Source organism: Clarias gariepinus, chromosome 6 (assembly GCF_024256425.1).
Source record: "Clarias gariepinus isolate MV-2021 ecotype Netherlands chromosome 6, CGAR_prim_01v2, whole genome shotgun sequence".
NCBI lineage: Eukaryota > Metazoa > Chordata > Actinopteri > Siluriformes > Clariidae > Clarias > Clarias gariepinus.
In genome coordinates, this window is record NC_071105.1 from 9,434,048 (window position 1) to 9,454,950 (window position 20,903).

The 20,903-nt window shown below is 39.6% G+C and overlaps 1 protein-coding gene across 5 annotated transcripts in view; it reads left to right on the forward strand.

Annotated features, from left to right (window-relative positions):
- Positions 1 to 20,903, forward strand: part of pik3r3b (phosphoinositide-3-kinase, regulatory subunit 3b (gamma)) — a 209,799-nt gene that overhangs the window by 170,753 nt on the left and 18,143 nt on the right. The window contains exon 1 of one of the 5 annotated variants that reach the window (XM_053498162.1): positions 17,655 to 18,111. The exons of the other annotated variants lie outside the window; for them this stretch is intronic. Within the exon in view, the coding sequence (XP_053354137.1) occupies positions 18,000 to 18,111 (112 nt within the window). The 5' untranslated portion in view covers positions 17,655 to 17,999. Of the gene's footprint in view, positions 1 to 17,654; positions 18,112 to 20,903 lie in introns of those variants that run through there. 5 annotated transcript variants of the gene reach the window in all.

Below are 20,903 nucleotides of genomic sequence, written 5' to 3' on the forward strand. Positions count from 1 at the left end.
ATATTAGAACACAAATGCATAGGTTTATTATTATTAAATATGATTTTACTATTATAATGAGCTATAGTCATGTGACGGCCGTCGAGACCATTAATACAAATTCTGGTATAATGTTTCTTTTTATCTTGTTTTATATATATATATATATATATATATATATATATATATATATATGTATGTATATGTAATGCCCATATTATATACAGTAAAATGCCCATGTATATATACCGGACACCACATGGTTAAACATATTGACTTACAGCCATTTCAAAAGGACCTCAAGCAAGGAAAACAACTAAGGAGATAAGTACAGAGATGATTGGAACTGGTTTAAGAAGTGTAGTCAGAAAAAAAAAATTCTGAATGACCGTGATCACTTAAACACTAGAAGTTGCATTAGCTGTGTTTATTTAGTAGAAAAGTCAGAGCATTTCTATACACATACACACACACAATGTGATAAGAACTCACAGGATTGGGACTAAACAGCTGTGTGGTTGTAAGAAAACCACTTGTTAGGGAGACTAATCAGAACAAGGGCTTCAGTTTGTTAGCGAGAATAAAGATGGACTTTGGAGCGATGCAAAAATGTCCAGATTGACCCTGATCCAGACCAATGGGTGCATTTAGGTAGGAAGGGAAGCGCATTTATGATCTGAGGTTGCTTCAGTTGGTCAGGTCTAGGCTTAGCAACATTATATGGCAATAAAATGATGTCAGCTGACGACCAGAATGGACTGAACGACCAGGTTATCATTTAGGGAGTTTATCTATTCCATGACTTACCACTTTGTAGCCTAGCCAGTTAGGTAGTTATAGGGCCTGGGGTAACTCAGTGGTTAAGGCATTGGACTGCTGATCAGAAGGTCGCAGGTTTAAACCCCTCCACCAAGTTTCTAGTGTTGGGCCCTTCAATGCTTAGATGTCTAATAAGTCACTTTGGACAAGGGTGAGGTTATCTTGAGCAACCCAAGCGCATTATAAAATGTCTAGTTGAAATTTGAGGCAACTGGACTATAGGATCTGTGCGATGTTAGTTCTAAAGGCCTCTCCGACTATTGGTCGCAATATCTTGACTGACAAACGCCACTGGAAAATGAATACTGAAAACAATCTCTGTAATTCTCAACATTAGAGTAAAATCCATGTGTACTTAATCTTAACACCCCCCCACCATCACCACCGGGTACAGTTAGGTCTCTTTTTCAGTGGCTTTCTCACCCGCTCTCATGTTTGCTCTCTTTTTCCTCTCTCGCCATAGCACTGGCCATTCGTCTTCATCAGGCAGTAGAAGTGTCTCAGCAGCACCCTGAATAATTGACGACTCGCCCTAATGATTGGCCGCTCGGTTAACAAAGACGTGCTGCGGTCAATGTGAGCGCCGGTGTCGGTTGTCATGCTCTGTGGTGATGTCATTGCCTCAGACACACACTTCTTTGTAAGCCGCAGAGAGAGGACAGCCGTGTCAGAGACATACGGACTCGTATAAAAGTATGACGGAGATACGAGACGTAAGAAACGTAGATTTGTTCAACCAGCAGATAATATGTAATTATAAACAAGTAAAAAGAAACAAATCTACTGTACTAGTGAGAGTGATTTGAGCCAGGAACGCATTAGGCTTAACTGGTGCGGACTGCAGATGAGGGAAGTTGGATTGTGCTTCTTTGTCCGTGAGTGAATCATAAGGGATTATTCGAATAATGTTTGAGCATGTGAAGTTGTAAAAACATGTAAAGGTGCACATGATCACACAGATTGCCTCTTCACTTGCAATCACAGTGCTCAGTGCTCGTGCAGATGAAGTGCTTTGATTTATGATGCATGCATGGTTTACACCACCACACGCCGTTCATCAACAATGCTCACTAATAAGGTACGCATACAGGTGCATACCAAACCTATGCTCTTTATTAAGGGTACTGTTTAAACATCATGAAAATGATCTAAAAACGCATTTTATCATGTTACTTGTATTGTAGTGTGTCCTCTTCAGATATTCTTTCTCTTGTGTTGATCAAAGCAGTCTGCTTAGCTTTGGTTGCCAAAATTAATCATGGAGTGCAATCAGATCCCTGTCATTCCATGTCATCTGTTCATTAGTGCAACCGGTAGAGCTATGAATCATAAGTAGACTGTTGATTTGATTCAGTTTGATTATTATTTTTTTTTTTTGGAGCTCATGATTATCAGTTCAATTAGATTACATAGGATTAGTGTTTATTATCTGATTCCTCTGAAGCAGCTATACTTCCTAAAGGTTTTGAAGTTTTAACATATAAACTACTAAACCATTTAAATGCTGTGTAACAGGTGTTGTTAAGTGTTTGAATGTCATGTTTTCGATAATTGGCCATAATCTGTTTTTTTTCCGCTCTCCACTCCTGCAGGTGGTGATATTGCACCAATTGCTCATAAACTTAAAAGAAGAAGAAGCAATACTCTCGTAAAACAGAAGTACTGGCGGATGATGCAAAAGCTTTATATGCAAGTTTTTTCGGGGGTGTCAGTGGTGGCTCACTGGTTAAGACATTGGACTATGGTTCAGAAAGTTCCAGGTTCAACTCCTAGAAAGTTTTTTCTGTTGGGCCCTTGACTTAGATGCTCAGTTGTATAATGAGACAACAAAAACAGTCACTCCACATAAGGGTGTCTACCAAATGTAAATGTATATATATTTTTTTTAAATCATTGATTTTTAGACAATTTAATGTTTAAATGTTAACCTAAATTATTAAAAATCTAAATCATTTTTGTTTCAATTAAATGAATTAAACAACAAAATATTGATAAAATTGCGTAATCAATTTAATCACACAGCTCTTGTAAATAGATGCACTAGGGTTACGTCACAGGGTATCATTTGGTGACGGATGTGGTATTGGAGCATATTTTACAAATATGAATACAAATATGAGTAAATGAGCAATATTTGATAACAATATGGGTATCGATGCATTCCCAAAATAGACACTAGTTATCATGATGTACACGTCATCCTGTTTGCCACAGTCTTAAGCACGGACATTGAAAGTAGGGGTGCCTGACCTCCGACCGCCCAGTGCCATCACCCCCCACAGAACCCCCCCCCCCCTTTTTTTTTCCCATAATGGATTTAAGTTCACATTTGCCTGACTTTCATATTTCTATAATCATTAGGAATGTAGTGTGGGGAGATCGGCATGAATGACAGAAGTTATACTACCAACAAAATGATGTCTTTGTTTGTCTCCGCCACATAAAATAGTTCTTACAGGGCTTAGAGTCAAATCTTGCAGAGCAGTGAATACTTTCTTTACTCCCTACTGAGGTTTATTGCGAGGATGTTGGCTTATTAATTTGAAGACTCAAGTGAAGGAAATGTTTCATGTCTTACGTCCCCATAATTTACTTCGCTGACTTTGTCATGTCACGTTTCAAAATTGGTGCCCATAGTCCAGCTAGCTTACATTAAATAAATGGAATGTTGGCGTCCTATAATTAAATGTGGAGTGAGTCCGAGTGCGGTTGTGCCAGGATATCCTCACTCATGGACTCATGGACTTATATCTCAAAGATTAATGTTGGACAAACTTAGATCCTCAGATCTGAGGAGCAATAACAAATATTCTTATAATATAACTTCTGTTGCATGTATTGTTGTAACAATACTTCGCCTTGAAGGTACCTCGAACTGACACCTTTGGTTTTATCCAAACTTCCATCTAGAACCTTTTTATATAAAACTTGCCATTCAGCACACCTGGTGATGTTTCCTCAGTCATCTTATTATCCGCGCTAAACGTTCCATTATCACACACAGCCGGGTAGCCGCGCTGCGATTATGAAAGCCATCAGAGTCAATATTGGGCATAAGGATTCATTTGCGTTAAAAAAATTATAATTTGTAAAAATGTTTCGAGTAATCGCATGCGTTAAAGTGGGAATATCGACAGCCTGAAAATCATATCTATATATAAAAAGCAAGCCAGACGTCAAAACAAAGCCTAACAGGTGCGGTCAAATTAGGCCACACTTCCACCAACCCCTGAAAAGAGTTCCAACTTTGCAGCACTCAAGACAGAATTGTGTTCAGACGCTGATTTGATTACAGCAAAACTACATTTTCAATCCGATGTACCCATTCTACTTTGGTTATATAAATTTAAGGATGCTTGTATTGTTGTTTCCTCGCCATTGTCAGATGAGTGAGCAGGATTCGAGCTCGCGCCCCTGTGCGTGCACGCTGCCGTGTGAGAGTTCTGGCTGATTTCACTGATCGCCTCTGTAATCAGTGCAGCATGACTTGGGAGAAAAAAATTGTGCTGATTCCTTTTTATCCTTGTCTCTCGCTTGTCAGAAAGATATTCTAATGCTCAATTAGGCATTTCCTTCACCCGCTTTTTATTCTGCTGTACTTAACCCGTCTTTTCTGTTATTAGGCTGAAGGCATAGTGGGGTGAGGGAGTGAAATGTGCCACGAATACTCCACCTCCTCCTCCTCTTCCTCCTCCTCCTCCTCCTCCTCCTGTCCTGATCCCTTGAAAGCACTTTAATCTGAGCACACATTCTCCTTTCTACCCCTTCTCTCCTGCCGGTACCTCTCTCACCCTAATCGTCACTCTTCTTCACTTCATGACCTTTTCGAGAGCTGGAAAATTTGTCGTTGTGTTTTCAACTTCGGATAAGTGTTGGAGGATCGGGAAAATTAAAACATGCTTGTTTTGTGTCATTTATTTGATCGTAAAAATATTTAGGAAGTTGGTTTATCTAAGAATATTTTTAACGCAGCTACGTGCTGAAACACGACGGAGAAAGGATTACATTTCCAGCTTCAGTGCTACAATTTTTGCAAAAAAAATTTTATTAAATCAAAAAATCGAATAAATGCATTGTAAAAAATAAGTATTGTAAAAGAAAAAGCCCGTGCATCATCGTGCACTACTGAAGGATGGGGAGAACGAGCTGAAACGTTCGACTTCCTTTTTTTTTTTCTTGTTTATTCAAAAAAACCCAGTTTTTCTCTTCATGCAGACTCTTGAAGTGTCACTTACAGTGACTAGAACGCCTGACATGGGAGTTTCTCTGACCTGTAACTGGACACCATTTTCTTGACGTGTGTGTGACAATCGCGACAGCATGCTTTGTGTTTGCGGATTTTTCAGGAATCCGTGTTTGACCACCTGGCTTCGAAATGCACGACTCGTGAACTCGTTACACATGTGCTGTTTGACCTCTCGCGGAGCTGAATGAGGTGGGGTTTGCTTATACACAAGCCGACTCCCCCCTGCAGGCAGGGCTGGGCTCAGCTGGGACTGTGTCAATAGCTTCTGGCTCGCGTTACTGGAGGGATGTAAGCGCAATCGGCCTGCCACTCCGCACAGCAGTCAGGAGCTGGATTCGAGATGACAGGGTTGCTAAGTGATAAACAGTCGCACTGTGCACTTTTTACCACCTCTCCTAATGTGGATCGGTAGCGTTTGGCTGTTAGGTGCAACTTGTAGTATCAGTAGAGGTCTGTTATAATAATTATGTTTAAAAAAAAAAGATAGGGACGTAAAACATAAGTATGCACAAAACATTGGTTGAATATGTGGAGAGCACAAATATAGTGCGGTATTTTAAAACTTAATGATATTTTCTTAGGTTTCATTGGATATTGTCCAGACAGTTTTCACGTGATGCTGTGACAAATTCTGGCTGGCTAAACGCATTTAACACACAGCTCCTGGTCATCTAACAGCTATTCTAACATTACCAGTGTTGGTGAAAATCATGATGATGTCATTTATTTTCATACCCAGCGTGCACCAACTGCCATTGTCGTCCATTACTGGATCTATAAATACCAGCACTATCTCCTCTACACACTGGCGGCTGGAAATCGCTCCTGGGTTTGCAAATGTGTGTGCACGGTGGCCTGTGATGGACTGGCGTCCCATTCATTTACATTTGCATTTACATTTCAGTCATTTGGCAGACGATTTTTGTCCAAAGTGTGTTGCAACTCAGGCGAGCAGATGAAGGTCAAGAGTCTGGCTGACGGGCCGAGCCGTGGCAGCTGGGTAGTCCTGAGATTCAAATCCTGCGATACGCTCCAGATGCACCGCGACCCTGACCTGGATAAAGCACTTAGTGAAGCATGAATGCGTTCCTGTAGACAACTTCTATACAAGTAAAAGACATAAAACAGACTTTTGTGCTCTCAGGAAACTTTATAGAGACATGGTTCTGATTACAAATTGTAATATGTGTGCCTTCAGCCAGATATTAAATCATTTTTTTTTTATGTACGTTTAAATCATTTTAATGTCACGATTATGAAACAAGACAAACTAACAAAAATTCCCAAGATGTGGCCAGCTAACTGTAGCTTTTGTACACATAAAACTTGTTTTAATCTCATTTATAGAATATTTAAGCACGTTTATTGTATATAAAAACCTGCAGCTGGGTTCTGCATTTGCCACATCGTGATCAAGACAAGTCAAGTAAGCAGAGGTGGAAAGTAGTGAATTATATTTACTCGCGTTACTGTAATTGAGTAGATTTTTTTCTACTTTTTAAATTAGTTTTTAAAATCTGTAATTTTACTTTTACTTAAGTTTGTTTTGTTTAAAGTATTGTACTTCACTACATTTTAAATTATATTCGCTACTCAGTTAAAAATAAATGAATAAAAATGAAAAACAATACGAATAATACAACAGGGAAGGAAAAAATTGCACTCACTGCACTGATTGATTGATGTGCGTGGAGAAGAAACGCGTTAAATTCACAAGAACGATGGAGACAGACAAAATGGACTGAAAGTCCATCAAATTCTTATGAAGCAAACTCCTGGTCATATTTAAGCGACCTCTTTGATTTCGAGCACAACAAAGGGAACAGATTTATTATGCAAGGGTGTTCCATCCCCCCTCCCCCACCCCCGCTGTTAAAACAAAAGTAACTCAGTAACTTTTACTCTGAGTAAATTTTTAATGAGCTACTTTTTTAACTTAAGTAGATATTTATAAGCGTAACTTTACTTGTACTTCAGTAAAAGTTCACTCACGTAACAGTACTTTTACTTAAGTACAAAATTTTATTACTATTTCCACCTCTGCAAGTAGGCTTTTATTGTCATTTCAACCATACTGTATACAGTTTAGTACACGATGAAACGAAACAACGTTCTTTCAGGACCAAGGTGCTACATACAACATGAATTTACAACATAAATTAACAAAAACTAACCAGCTAACAAACAAAGAACCAATTACCTTACTCTAAGTAGCTTGGTGGTTAAGATGTTGGTGAGGGTGGGTGCAGGTGTGGCTCGGTGGTTAAGATGTTGGTGAGGGTGGGCGCAAGTGTGGCTCGGTGGTTAAGATGTTGGAATGCTAATCAGGAGGTCCCTGGTTCGAACCCCAACGCTGCCGTGATGCCGCATTTGGACCCTTGACGCAATCGAGCATCAAGCTATTACCCCAACTCTGTAAGAAACTGTCACGGGTAATCCTCCGGGTTGGGGTATATCTGTTACCAAATTTGCTGGGTGGCACATAGACGAACCCTTTCACTGTTAATGAGAAGGTAGACGTTCAAGCCCAAGCCATTGTTCAGGAAGGTCCTTCACTCTCAACTGCTTAGATACAGGCATTAAGATGACAATCCAGCTCCATAAGAAATTGGCCATTGAAATGAGGGACACCTATCCAGGGTGGGGAGTATTAATCGCTCTATGGAACACAGACCGATCCTTACCCCTCCCTATACCCATAACAATATACTGTACCAATGAAGGAACTTACTCAATGTCTGATTAAAGATTCTCCTGTGTCTTTTTATTCCTGCATCCAAGTGCACCCTCACCAGTAAACATGGGTGTGTACAGTATATGTGTGTGTGTTTTTTTCGTTTCTTTTTACCTCATGTGCTCTAAGCTTCTTAGTCGATTAAGAATTTATTAGTTGCCCGGCTACAACATGTAAAGTACAACATCAGGGTTTAGTTTTTATTTGTTTTTAAGCCTACACCAGTGTAGAGCAAACCAAACAGGGGTAAGTACTAAAAAGCACAGTGCGCCTTAGATCTATGGGAAAGAAAGCTTAAAGTGTACATTATATTTTAAACTAATGGTGTTATTTTAGAGGTTCACTGGCAAGTCATGACACTACCATTTCCTGAGCCAGCTGGCGTATGGTGAATTTTTCCATCCACTGCTGCATGCATCATCTGAACGAGCGCTCCGAGCCAGTTCATCTACTGGCATGGGAAAGTGGATCACCATGTCAGTCTGAAAGCCTATTTGAAATTAAAGCGAGAAGATGACTCCCATCTGTGTGAGTCAGTTTTTTGCGGTTTGTGCCATACAGGTCAGCTGTTTCTAACCTTTTGAACGGTTTTGATGAAGCAACCTGTAAAGCTGCAAAGACATAAGTGTCACTGGTATTTGATGAAATTAATGATTAGAATCGGTTTGATATATCTCCATGTCTGGTGCTTTCGATCCATCATTTAATATTTTTTTATAAAAAAATTATTTAGGTAATAGCTAGGCATAAAATGGAAGATGTGAAAAAAGTAACCTGTATATACAGTACGTCTATCATGTAACTCTTTCAAATTTTTAACAGAGAAATTTGCGTCTAAAGTGGAACTTTCCTTCATTCATCTTCAGTAAGCTCTTCATCCTGGTGGATTCAGAACCTATCCTGGGAACATACAGCTCAAGGCAGGAATACATCCTGGATAATGAGGCAGTCCATCACCGGGCACCGTGTACATACACATGCATTCACATACCCGTTCACATCTAGGGAAAATTTCGAGTAGCCAGTGCACCTAATCGCAAATAGGAAGCAGGAGTCAACTAGAAAATCCAAAGGAAACCCCCAGAATATTCGAGAACCCCAATGTCCAAATAAATCTTCAACTTTTTACGAACATGCTTGGTTGGTGTAGGTCTACCTTCAGTAGTAATTAACATGCTAATCTACTAATCTGTTACACATGGACACCGAGCGACATTTTCGCCCCTCCATATGACATGGTGCTGTTCTGAAGACCTCATTTTTTTTCTCCGGGCTAAACAGCACTTACCTCCTGATGCCCCTTCACTATGAAGCACTCTGCTGCTTGGTGTTAATGTGACTTTGTTCTTGCTTCCTGGCTCCTGTAGGCTGCAGGCTATAGCCTGAGTCAAACTGATATACTGTGTAAGGTTTTAACTCTGGGTCAGAGGTGAATCGAATCTTTAATCATTCAGGTTAATTTGATTAAACTGAACAAAATTTATACAGTTTTAAATTCATGGTGGTTCGCCTCCAGTGAAGGGAATCACGGCGTTGCTGATTGGTTGGTGCGCAGTTTTAGAGATGACGTCTTTCGGGAAAGCCCTTCGGTGAGGCGTTGGTTGCCTGGTTACCGAAGGCTGCACTCTGGAACTTTTTCTGAGGGTTTCTTCGTTGCAGGACTTTGGAGTTCTGGCATGAAGGCCTGTTGAGAGTTCTTGAAAAGTGGAGGACGCCCGCAGAGGTGGCGTAGCGCCCGCAAGAGCGGAAGGTCGAGCTTGTTGGTTACCTTCAGATGCCTATCTCCTGACTGATGAACCTGATGTAAAAGGTTGCTCGGACTTTGGGTTTTTAATCTCACGGCGCGGGTCTGTCCCCCAGCCGTTTGTCCCAATTTAGAGGTGGTTGTGGGCATAGCCACCTTGACACATGAGTGAAGATGTGTAACTGCTTCTCTCTTGTGCCAGGAAGTTGCTTTGCAGATTTGCACCATCTGAGTTGGAGACCTATAACCATTTCTTTGCTTAGTTGCTGATGTCGTGAACTGTCTCTTTCTTGTTCAACGGCTTACAGATTTATGGCTCCGTTTGAGATGGCCTGCCAGTCCCCACCACTGTAACACAGGTTTCACAGAAATGCCTACTCAGGCTGTGGTACAAATCTCCATTCTGTCTTAGTAAGCACACGAACAGAAACATGGTTCAGGAGATACTGTACAGTACATGCAGTCAAGCATTTTAGGTGTTAATATGTCACCTCTAACCATCCGAGCATTAAACCATACCCAGGGAAGGGACCCCAGGCATATCTACACAGTCCCCGAACTAAAGGAGCCTGGTGCGTAATTAACTTTGTTCGATGATTGTATGATTTCTGTTGAGGTTTCATGCTGAGGTGAACAAACTATCCAATAAAGCCCCCCTCTCTTGCACTTGGTTACAATTATACCTGGCACCTGATGCCCAGATCATCCCCTGACAGATAACTAACCTCAATTGCACATGCACTGTAGCTAATTCTGAAATACCCACAATTCCCAGAGTGGAGGTTGCTAAGCGTTTAAATCACATCCAGACAGGGACATGAACGCTGCTCATGTAGCTGAGACGCATAATCCCAAACTCCTCTAAACCATAGCATGCAGATTGCAATGAGGTTTATCTGAGTGAGATTTTGCATTATTGGATGAGAGCATGTACTTTGCTTCTCAATGCTTTCTTTTTTTCTTTCTTTTTTTTTTTAAAGCTCAAAATGCATGGATTCTGATTCGTGCTCAATGAAACACAGGGGCGGGGCTTGAGGGAGTGCTTGTTGCTGATTGGTGATGCACAATACAACACATAACCTGGAACTTCTCAATGTCTTCATGGAGGGTTTGTTTTCACATGGTGTTAAGTTTGCAGGTTAACCAAATTGACAATGTTGAATGCATCAGCAGACTCCACCCACTGACACAAAGCATCAGAATCTTTAAGGCCTGCTTACCTATACTTTATTTGTCACATATACTTTACTGCTAGCCATAACGTGGCATCATAAGGGCCTTGCTCAAGGGCCCAACAACGGCATCCTTGTGGAATTGGAGCTTGATCTACTGACCGTCTGATCAGTAACTCAGTGCCTTAATCAGCTTTGCCCTACCATTGCCCATATTCAGGTCCTAGTGAAAAAAACAAACAACTGAATATGCAATAAGAAATAGTTAAAGGCGGCACGGTGGCTTAGTGGTTTGCACTGTTGCCTCTTTTCTGTGTGCTTGGTGGGTTTCCTCCGGGTACTCTGGTTTTCTCCCACAGTCCCAAGACATAAAGGTTAGGCTAATTGGCGTTTCCAAATTGGCCGTAGTGTGTGATTGTGTGTGAAGTCTTTTGGGGTAGGCTCCAGGCTTCCACTGTATATAATAAGTGAAGTGGATAAATTAGGGATGAATGAATGAATTAATGAAATAGTTACTGTCTTGAAAAAAATCATGGCATTCCGTTTTTAAAAGTTGATCCCGAGTGCTGTTGGAAAACAAAGGTTAAAAAAGATACCCACACATGTGTTTACCAGTGGATCATCGGTTGTTTGCACTGTCACTCAGATAGTGTTATACTGTTAAAGCTGGTGCCCTGAGATGAACTGGCGCCCAATCATGGGTGTGCTCGAACCTCATTGTTCTAGGAATACGCTGCCAGCCTGAACAGGATAAAGCACCAGGTGAAACATCAGGTGCAGTGACTAAAGCTAAATGAAAGAATGAATGTGAAAGTCGGTGGTTTTGGGGCACATATTTAACAAAACGTACCAGACTCTTAGAAGATTGAACTAAGCCCTGTTTATTTGTGTTAAAGATGATGCAGTTGTCCCAAGTTTCCGCTTCGGGTTCATGTTTGGGTTTTATATGAGATGGGAATATCTGTTTCACCTTATGCCAAAAACAAACGCATTAAAAAAAAAATCCAGTGAAGATGCCTCTAAGGCCGCTCTTATGGATTCCATTAAACTCACTAATCGTCAGTCATGATCCTAATCAGGCATTCTTCTCGCTGATGTGACACCCTTGGCCTGAGTTTAAAACAACGTTCGGCTTTTTGTCATCAAGCTAGCCTGCTAGACTGTTTTCCCCTGGCTTGTTCTGTACCCTGAGTTGGAATAACTTCAAACCACATATCTGATGATACTGTTTGTTTCGCAGGCTTTTATCATATCTTATGGCTGATACAGCACTTGTAGCATCGATAGCTGTTTAATCAGTACCGCAGGCTGTGAAGCTGAGAAGGGTGTGTGGATCCGGCCGGCCGATATCATATTATTCATCCGTCAGAGTTATTCGACCTGCGGGCAGGAAAGAGTTAAAGAGTTCGAGTCCGGCCTTTATCTGCAGAATGCTGAGCCATGGTGCCCCGGTACCATGACAACCAACAGAGAAAGAGAAGGGGAGCGAAAAAGGAGAAAGAAAGTGGTGGGCAGAGAGACAGGCCAAAAAAAAAAAAAAAAAAGCAGACAGGAAAAAGGGATGGAAAAAACATTACAATTTAAAGTATAACATTAGAGTGTACAGAGATGGTAATGACGATGTGAGAGCAAGAGAGAGAGAGAGAGGCGGGTAGGTGGGTGCCACCAGCTTATTACACTATGTCACCGGAGTATTGCATCAGTCCAAAAGGGACGCTCACATTGCACGATGACATCACTCGCTTTGGAGGATGGAAGGAGAGACTGATAAGCTCTCGAAAGAGAGGGAGGGAGGGAGAGGGGGGGGTACCTCCACCTCTCACTTTGGCAGAGTCATTAACACGTTGGTGTCGGTTTTAAGGCCGACATGTACACTAGCATGTGTGCTCTGCCTAGTCATGCCTTTTTCCCCGAATACGTGCATTCCCGGCGCATGGTTGCCTGCAGACAAACGTACGGAAAGGCCGAAGTGAAACTTCCAGACAGAACATTTAATGGTTTAACACGAATCGGAGCGTACATTATCCAAGACACATGACTCCTCCTGGGGAGCGCAGCCATAAGAGCCCATTAGTGTAGCTCAGTGGAAAAACACTGGCTGATAGCAAGTCACGCTCAAAAGTGTATCTGATAAAGAACTTTTTTTTTTTTTTTTATTCGTAATGCCTGCTTGATCTGTAACGTGCTTTTAGGGAGATGGGTTCCAGGCTTGTCATGTGAACCTATTATTTAGTGTCTCACTGCTAATGGGGGAGTCTGCGCAAACGCAAGCTATACCATATACCATTTAGAAAGCCGCGGATGGTGGCTGTTATCTGCATGTTCACTTGAAGGCAGGCTTTAGACGAGATAAAAATTAGCAAAGGCAGCAAAAAATAGAACTGAAAGATGCAAAAGCTTAGGTTTGAGTTCGAGTTACCGGGTTCAAGCTGTTCTTTTCTCGCATGTTACCGTATAAAGCATAGAGCTCTAGGACTCGTCCATATCTCTTCTGATGCCCTTTGCTACCGGAAAACTCGGAGGAAGACGGTGTACTGGTCGTTTCTTTAACTTTGTTACCAAACAAAGACAGAAAGAGATAGAGCTGGAGAGACAGTGACGAAGGGAGAGCGACCTGGATCTGATGAGCTCAGCAAAAAAAAAAAAAAAAAAAGTGAAAAGGCGATCTTTCTCAGCATGTAATTTATAACAGCATGGGACCAATTTCCCTTAGCCGTTTCAGCCGGGGAGCAATGGCATCGCTTTCTTTTAGATTTCAGAAACTTTATGAATTATGCATCAGAGAGAACCGTGCTTACACAACAGCCACCGTGGTGTGTATCTTTAATACTTGACTTCTGCCATAGAACAGTCTGTTCACATCCACACTCAAACCGTACACTCGAGCTGCTAAGGTCAAAGAAAAAGAAATATATGACAGTGCCCGAGGCTACTGTATAATCTCCGTAATCAGATCTTTTCATCAAGTAAGGCTTTATTTTTTACGCGCACACACACACACACACACATACACACTGTGCTCAGGCTGATTAGAATCTCTCTGGTAGTCACGCCTACGCTTTGGCTGCAAGTCAACAATTTACATGCACAGAGGCAAAGCGGAATGAGAAAATACAGCTCATAAAACTTAACATGCGAACAGTTGTCAGCACAGCCTCTCGCTGGAGAAACGCAAATAACTCGAAAAGACACGATGAGAAAGGAAGGCGGGAGAAAGCGTTTCTAAATAAAACCAAAAACCTGTTTGAAACGAGTCCATACAACAACGTGGTCAAGCACATTTCCCTTGCATCAGTCAGGGAGGCAGGTCTAAGCTCTTGTGTTATTATTATAATAGGACAGCCAGAGAGAGGACGCCGTGTTTGCCTAAGCATTAGTTCGTGTTGACGTTTCGATATCATGTGATTGACCTTAAGCTCGTTATTCATGTGACAGAATTTTTTTATCCGAACACCACGCACCACTGAAAACACGCTTCGTTGATCGTTGTATAAGGAAGTATTAAGTATGTTGATACGGCAGAAAATCCGGTGTTACTGTATTAAACTTCACACTTAGCTCTGAACTAACTACAGTACCTGTTACCTTTCAACCAATCGCTGACTAATAACTAACTAATCATATACTGACATTTTAGATTTGCGCAATGTACAGTACATAAATAGCACCATATATAAGGAATCAAATCTTTTGGTGATTTTGTGAACCCGAAGCTGAATCGTATTTCACTTATTGTGCAGTGTTTTATTACTCATATTGCACAAGTTAGACCCTGGTATTACTTGGTGCATCATCATCATGTCATTGTCTATACCGCTTTTTCCTGTATAAAGGGTTGCAAGGGGCCTAAAACCTATCCCAGAAGACGTAGAGCACAAAGTGAGGTACACCCTTGATGTGCTGCCAATTTATTGTAATGCACACACACTCACCCGCTCATACGCACACTACGGGCAATTTGGGAATGCCAGTTAGCCTCATCTGTATATCTTTAGAAAGTGGGAGGAAACCGAATAAGCACAGGGAGAACATGCACTCCATGCCCTGGTATTACCAGCCAGGAATCAAACCCTCTGACATTAATACAGAGAGCAGTACAAAGTTTTCTCAGAGTTAAGTATTCTGGGAGTGCTAGTAAGTGTTTTTATTGTTATGCTCTAGATAGAGATGTCTAATAGTATATAGTCTCAATGTTGTAATCAGAGCGTAATACCAAAAGTTTTACTAGTGCTGTAATGCGACTATGTTATCTGGCCAATAGTAACTCAGTGTGTTATGTTGTTGAGTTACTGATCGGAAGGTCGGCGAATTAAGCCGAAGCTCAACCAAGAGGTCGCTTTTGGACCCTGGGGCAAAGCCCTTAACCCTGGCTGCTCCAAGGGTGTCGTATAATGGCTGACCCAATGCTCTGACCCCAGCCTCCTATAGCTGGGATATGTGAAGAATAAAGAATTTCACTGTGCAGTAGTGTATATGGGATGAACAAAGATTTGGCTTCTGTTATAGCATTTAGAAAACAGCTGTTCTCCAGCTGTTTTTCTTTCTCTATTAAGAATACAGTACTCTGTCCTGATGAATACTAGAGACTCCTCGCCATATCAGATGTGCATACAGGTAATGAATTAACAACAGCAACAGTCAGTTGTTATTTTAAGACATGAAGGTCAGCTGATGAATAGTTCCTGCAAGAACAGTATTGTCGAGTGCATTTGTAAAACCCATCAAGCACCGTGATGAAACTGGCTCTCATGAAGACCTTCACAGGAAAGCAAGAACAAAACTTACCTCTACTGCAGAGGAGAAGTTCAGTTAGAGACACCAGCCTCAAAAATCACCAATTAACAACCAGCACCTCAGATTAGAGCCGTTATAAAGGATTTACAGATCATGAGTAGAAGATACATCTCAATATCAACTGTTCAGAGGAGATTATTGCAAATTTTGGACTCCTTCAGCATTGTGGCACTGTGGCAACTTGATGAGGGTTGGATTTTGAACCTGGGACCTTCCAAGCAATAATCCAACACTGAGCTACCTCTCCCCACAATGTAGGAAAATCAGGAAAGCTCATGGAATTGGAAAGTGTGTCCAAACTTTTAACATGTTTATCTTTGCCTTGTTTCATAAGAATATATATATATATTTTTTTTTCTGTGCAAAAAAATGTTTGTAATGAAATTTGCTTTATCTAGTCTACCGTCTCGCGACATCAGATTGATCTGTGACTGGTTTCTTTGACCTCGTTGCTTAAATCATACGTGACTTTAGCACAAAGAAAACAAACTTCAAAACACATAATTTACAGACAGTTAAAGCCTCTCGTTGTGTTCTTTAAATTATTTTATTGAGTCTTAATTTGATGGCTGTTGACACTTATTGAACTGTTTGTCCAGGTTAATTCTATATAAATATATTTTGGGTTTAATACGTTTATATTGGGAGTAACTGCTTGCTCATTGTTTCAGATCCATCTGTCAACACAGGGACAGTTAGTGACAATTACGCAAGTTTGACATACTTGATAGGAAATGCCTGTGGCAGGCAGAAGCCATCTGGCTGGGCCTCTGAGGCTTGAATTAAATAGATGCTCTTAATGTTATGTTGAGGCCTCTGAAGGATGGGGAAGATGGACATCCTCATCCAGGAAGAAACACAGATTTGACAGATAATGATGTTTCAACAACTGGTTGTTAACGGAACTTTTTGTTGGGCTTAAATAAGTATTAGGTGGCCCAGTGGGGTAGTGTTTAGTAGGGTCGAGGGTTCGATTCCCGCCTCAGGTCTGTGTGCTTGGTGGGTTTCCTCCAGGTACTCTGGTTTGTTCCAAAAGTCCAAAGACATGCAGATTAGGTTAATTGGTGTTTCCAAATTGCTTGTCGTGTGTGTGTGTGTGTGCCCTGCAATGGATTGGCACTCTGCCCAGGGTGTACCCCGCCTTCATGCCCCAAGTCTCCTGGGATAGGCTTCAGGCCCCCACGACCCTACATACAGGATAATCAGTAGAGACAATGAATGAATGAAAGTTCATTTTTGTTTTACATTGTTAGTAATGTACGACGTATTTACATGCAGTGTCAAATGCATTAAATAAGAAACTTTTTTTTTACTTTTTACTATGTTGTTGGATATGTTTTTTCGTATAACAGCAAGGACTTTAAAACAAAACTGTGAAACACGCTTTTGTTGATTTAATACCTAAAAGAAGTGTATGGTTTTAATAAGGAAGAACAAACAAGTAGTAGTGATAAAGTTGCTGGGAATTGAATGGACAAATATCAACCGTACGCCATTAAAACCTGTGTCAGACTATAAAATATAACTAAAAATATATATCAATTAAACAACAACAAAAAGTTTGTCCATTTTTATTCAACTATCCATGTTGAACTTGTGCAAAGATTTCAATTAGATTTTTTTTTTTTTTTTTTCATTTTACATTCTCCCCCCTCTTTCCTCTGTGTTCCTCTTAGTAACGGATGGACCAATCCAAGTTTAACTCTATCTTTTCCCGCGTGTTCATTGGCTCCCGAGAAACACGCGGCTCTCATAAAAAAATGTATGCAAATTCCTTCTTTGGCAACAGCTCCGGAGAAACGGCGCTTCTGATTGGATGGCGAGGTTGGAGTCTGCGCAGTGAGCAGCGTCCGGGCATGGCACGTCACTCAGCCTCGGGCGAGACCATCAAGCCTCGGTGCGAGAGGGGTGTTCGGAATATGATGTCACTTGTAATGGACGTGTCGCTCAAATTAAACGTTGTTTCAAATCCAAGAAAGTGTATGTTAGTGTATTATAAACATATAGATAAATTTACAATTGAAAAGTTAATTCGGATTTCAGTGCGGCGTCACGGAGGAGCGGTTTACACCGTGTCGCGTGTCGACCCCCGCTCCGTTTCTACACAATGGTTGGTTCCGGATGAAGTGAAACGGTTGCTGTGAGACTCATTCAGAGAGAAAGAGAGAGAGCACTAGAAATGACAGAATTAAGCCTTTAGACTTGATGGGGCGCAATGGAGTGGAGCTTTATGTTATGGAAATCTTAAACAGCCACCACAACAAGAAGAAAAAGAGACTTTATTTTGTTGCATTAGACTAAAGACTATGTTTTCTGAAGCGGGTATTCAGAAAAGAACTCAGCGTCGTTGAAGTAGTGTAGCGTAGTTAGCTTATGCTAGCTTGCAGGATTAATTCAGAAGATTAGCACTTGGGATTTCTGTTTTGTTGTATTATTATTATTTTTTTTAATGATTTGACAAAGTGACATTGATTGATTGGTTGAGTCATTCATCCACTGGAGTGTGAGACAATGTACAATACAGTGTGGAATACGGAGAAAGACGATGCCGAGCCGAGGGAGGACTTGATGATGCCATATTCCACAGAGTTGATCTTTTACATTGAAATGGACCAACCTCCAGGTAAACACTCTCTGAGATGAGACATGCACTGACTGTAAAGAGTTTGAATCTTGCACACAATGTCATGAGTCCTGAGTCAGGAAACACAAGCCATGAGATAACTAGCTCACAGCTTTGTTGGGGTTTTTTCCCCTCCTCCCTCATTCAACTTTTTTTCTTCTTCTTCTTCTTTTCATCATTTGTGCTTCATCTGTAAAACAGATCATTTTCTTTACTTGTGCACTTCATCATGTGCAGTCTTATTATTAATGTTATGATTATTATAATACAGGGTTAATATAATTATGCCTGTCTGCACTGAGAGTAACCCAATGACATCACTCTGTATGAGAGTGTGTGTGTGTGTGTGTGTGTGTGTGTGTGCGCATGCATGCACTGTGATGCACTGTGCTGAATAATGGACTGCTGTTCACCTTTTAAATATTTGAAGTAGACGTGTCCTTGTCTTTGCATATTGAAATCCACACAGACCTCTGCAATAGGTGCAGGTGAGTGTGTGTCCTCCAGCCGCCTCCATTTGCATTAAATCCTTGAAATGACACCAGCCGGTTTGTGTGCATCTGCTTTTGTTAAGATCTTATCTAAATTTCTTTTTCGGTATTCGTCCTGATCAAATAATCCTGGAAAGGCATTTCAGGCTCTATGAGGTGTCAGCCGGTAGGGACTGTGTTTACAGTTCAGCTGTTAAGTGTTTATGGTGGAACACAGTTTAACTAAACAAAGTGCGTAATGTCAGGATGGTTAAACAAAGCGATTATTATTGTTACGAAAATAATTATTACTAAACGATTCGTATAACAGCTCGACGAAGAGTTCTGATGTGACCAAAGAAAACTTTTTTTTGTTGTTTATTGCAAATATGTGACATAATTTTATTTATTTATTTTTATTCTGCAAAGGCAAATCTGTATTTCATTCAGAGACATTGGTCCTGCCTGCATTTAACAAGTGTCTGGATTCTTCTAGGGGGGGAAAAATTCAGATTTATGTTGCACTTGTAAAGTTTTCATTTGTGTAACAGTCTGATTTGGATAATAATAGAATCATAATGATAGATAAAAAAAGACTCATGTAATAGTGAGTACAGATAAATGATTAGTATAATAATTAAAGACAATGTGATTGATATAAGAGTAATTGCAGACAAAAAGATTCATGCAATAATTACTTGCAATAATGAATGATTTTGTATAAGAACTACGCACAATATTATGCATAATCGTTACTACAGACACAATGATTCATAAAATAATAAGGTATTATGTAATAATACCTACAAACAAAGGGATTTATATAATAGTAACCACAGATGAAATGATTCGTTTAATAATAACTACAGACAAAATGATTCACATAGTATTAGTTACAATGATTCGTATAATCGTTACTACATACAAAATTATTTGTTATAACCACACACAAAATGCTTTGTATAATAATTACCACAGACAAAATGATTTTTATAATAATAATAATAATAATACCTACAGACAAAATGATTCACATGGATAGTAGTTACAATGGTTCAGACAGTATTTATCACAGAATGATTCATATGATAACTACAGATGAAGTGATTTATATAATAATAACTACAGACAAAAGGATTCATGTAAGAACTATTACAGACAAAATGATTCACATGGATAGTAGTTACAATGATTCAGACAATAGTTACCACAGATAAAATAAAATGATTCATATGATAATAACTACAGACAAAAGGATATACATGATATTAGTTAGACAATGCTTCATACAAATAAAATGATATGTACAAGTTACCAAAGACAATATGATTCATATAATAACCTCAAATGAATTGATTAATATAATAATAACCACAAACGTATTGATTCATATAATAATAACCACAGATGAAATGATTCATATAATAACCACAGACAAAATGATTTACGTAGATAGTAGTTACAATGATCCATGCAATAGTTACCACAGACAAAATAATTCATAACCACAGACGAATTGATTCATATAAGAACCACAGACGAATTGATTCATATAATAATAATCACAGATGAAATGATTCATATAATAACCACAGACACAAAGATTCATACATTCATATAATGAATCATGAATGAATAACTACAAACAAAATTATTTATACAGTAGTTACCACAGACAGAATAATTCACATAATAATAAGCCTAGACAAAATGATTCATATAATAATAACCACAGACAAAATTATTCACGTAGATAGTAGTTACAATGATTTATACAATAGTTACCCCGAAACGAAATAATTCATATAATAATAACCACAGACACAAAGATTCATACAATAGTTACCTCAGACAAAATTCATCATATGATAATAACTACAGACGAAAAGATATTATAACAACCACAGATGAAATAATTCACATAATAATTACCACAGACAAAACGATTCATATAATAATACAGACAGAATGATTTATATAATAATACAGACAGAATGATTTATACAATAATAACTACAAAGAAAAATGATCAATGTAGTATTAATTACAGGCAATGATTCAATTACACATAAAATTATTCATATAATAACCACAGACAAAATGATTCATACAATAATTACTGCAAAGCGATTCATATAACCATAACTACAGACAGGATTCACGTAATAACTTAAGGACAAAATTATTCCTGTACCATTAATTACATGCAGTGATTCATATAATTAATTATTACAGACAAATTATATTTTTCATATTATAATAACCACAGAAAAGATGATTGATATAATATCTACTACAGATAAAGAGATTCATATAACAGTA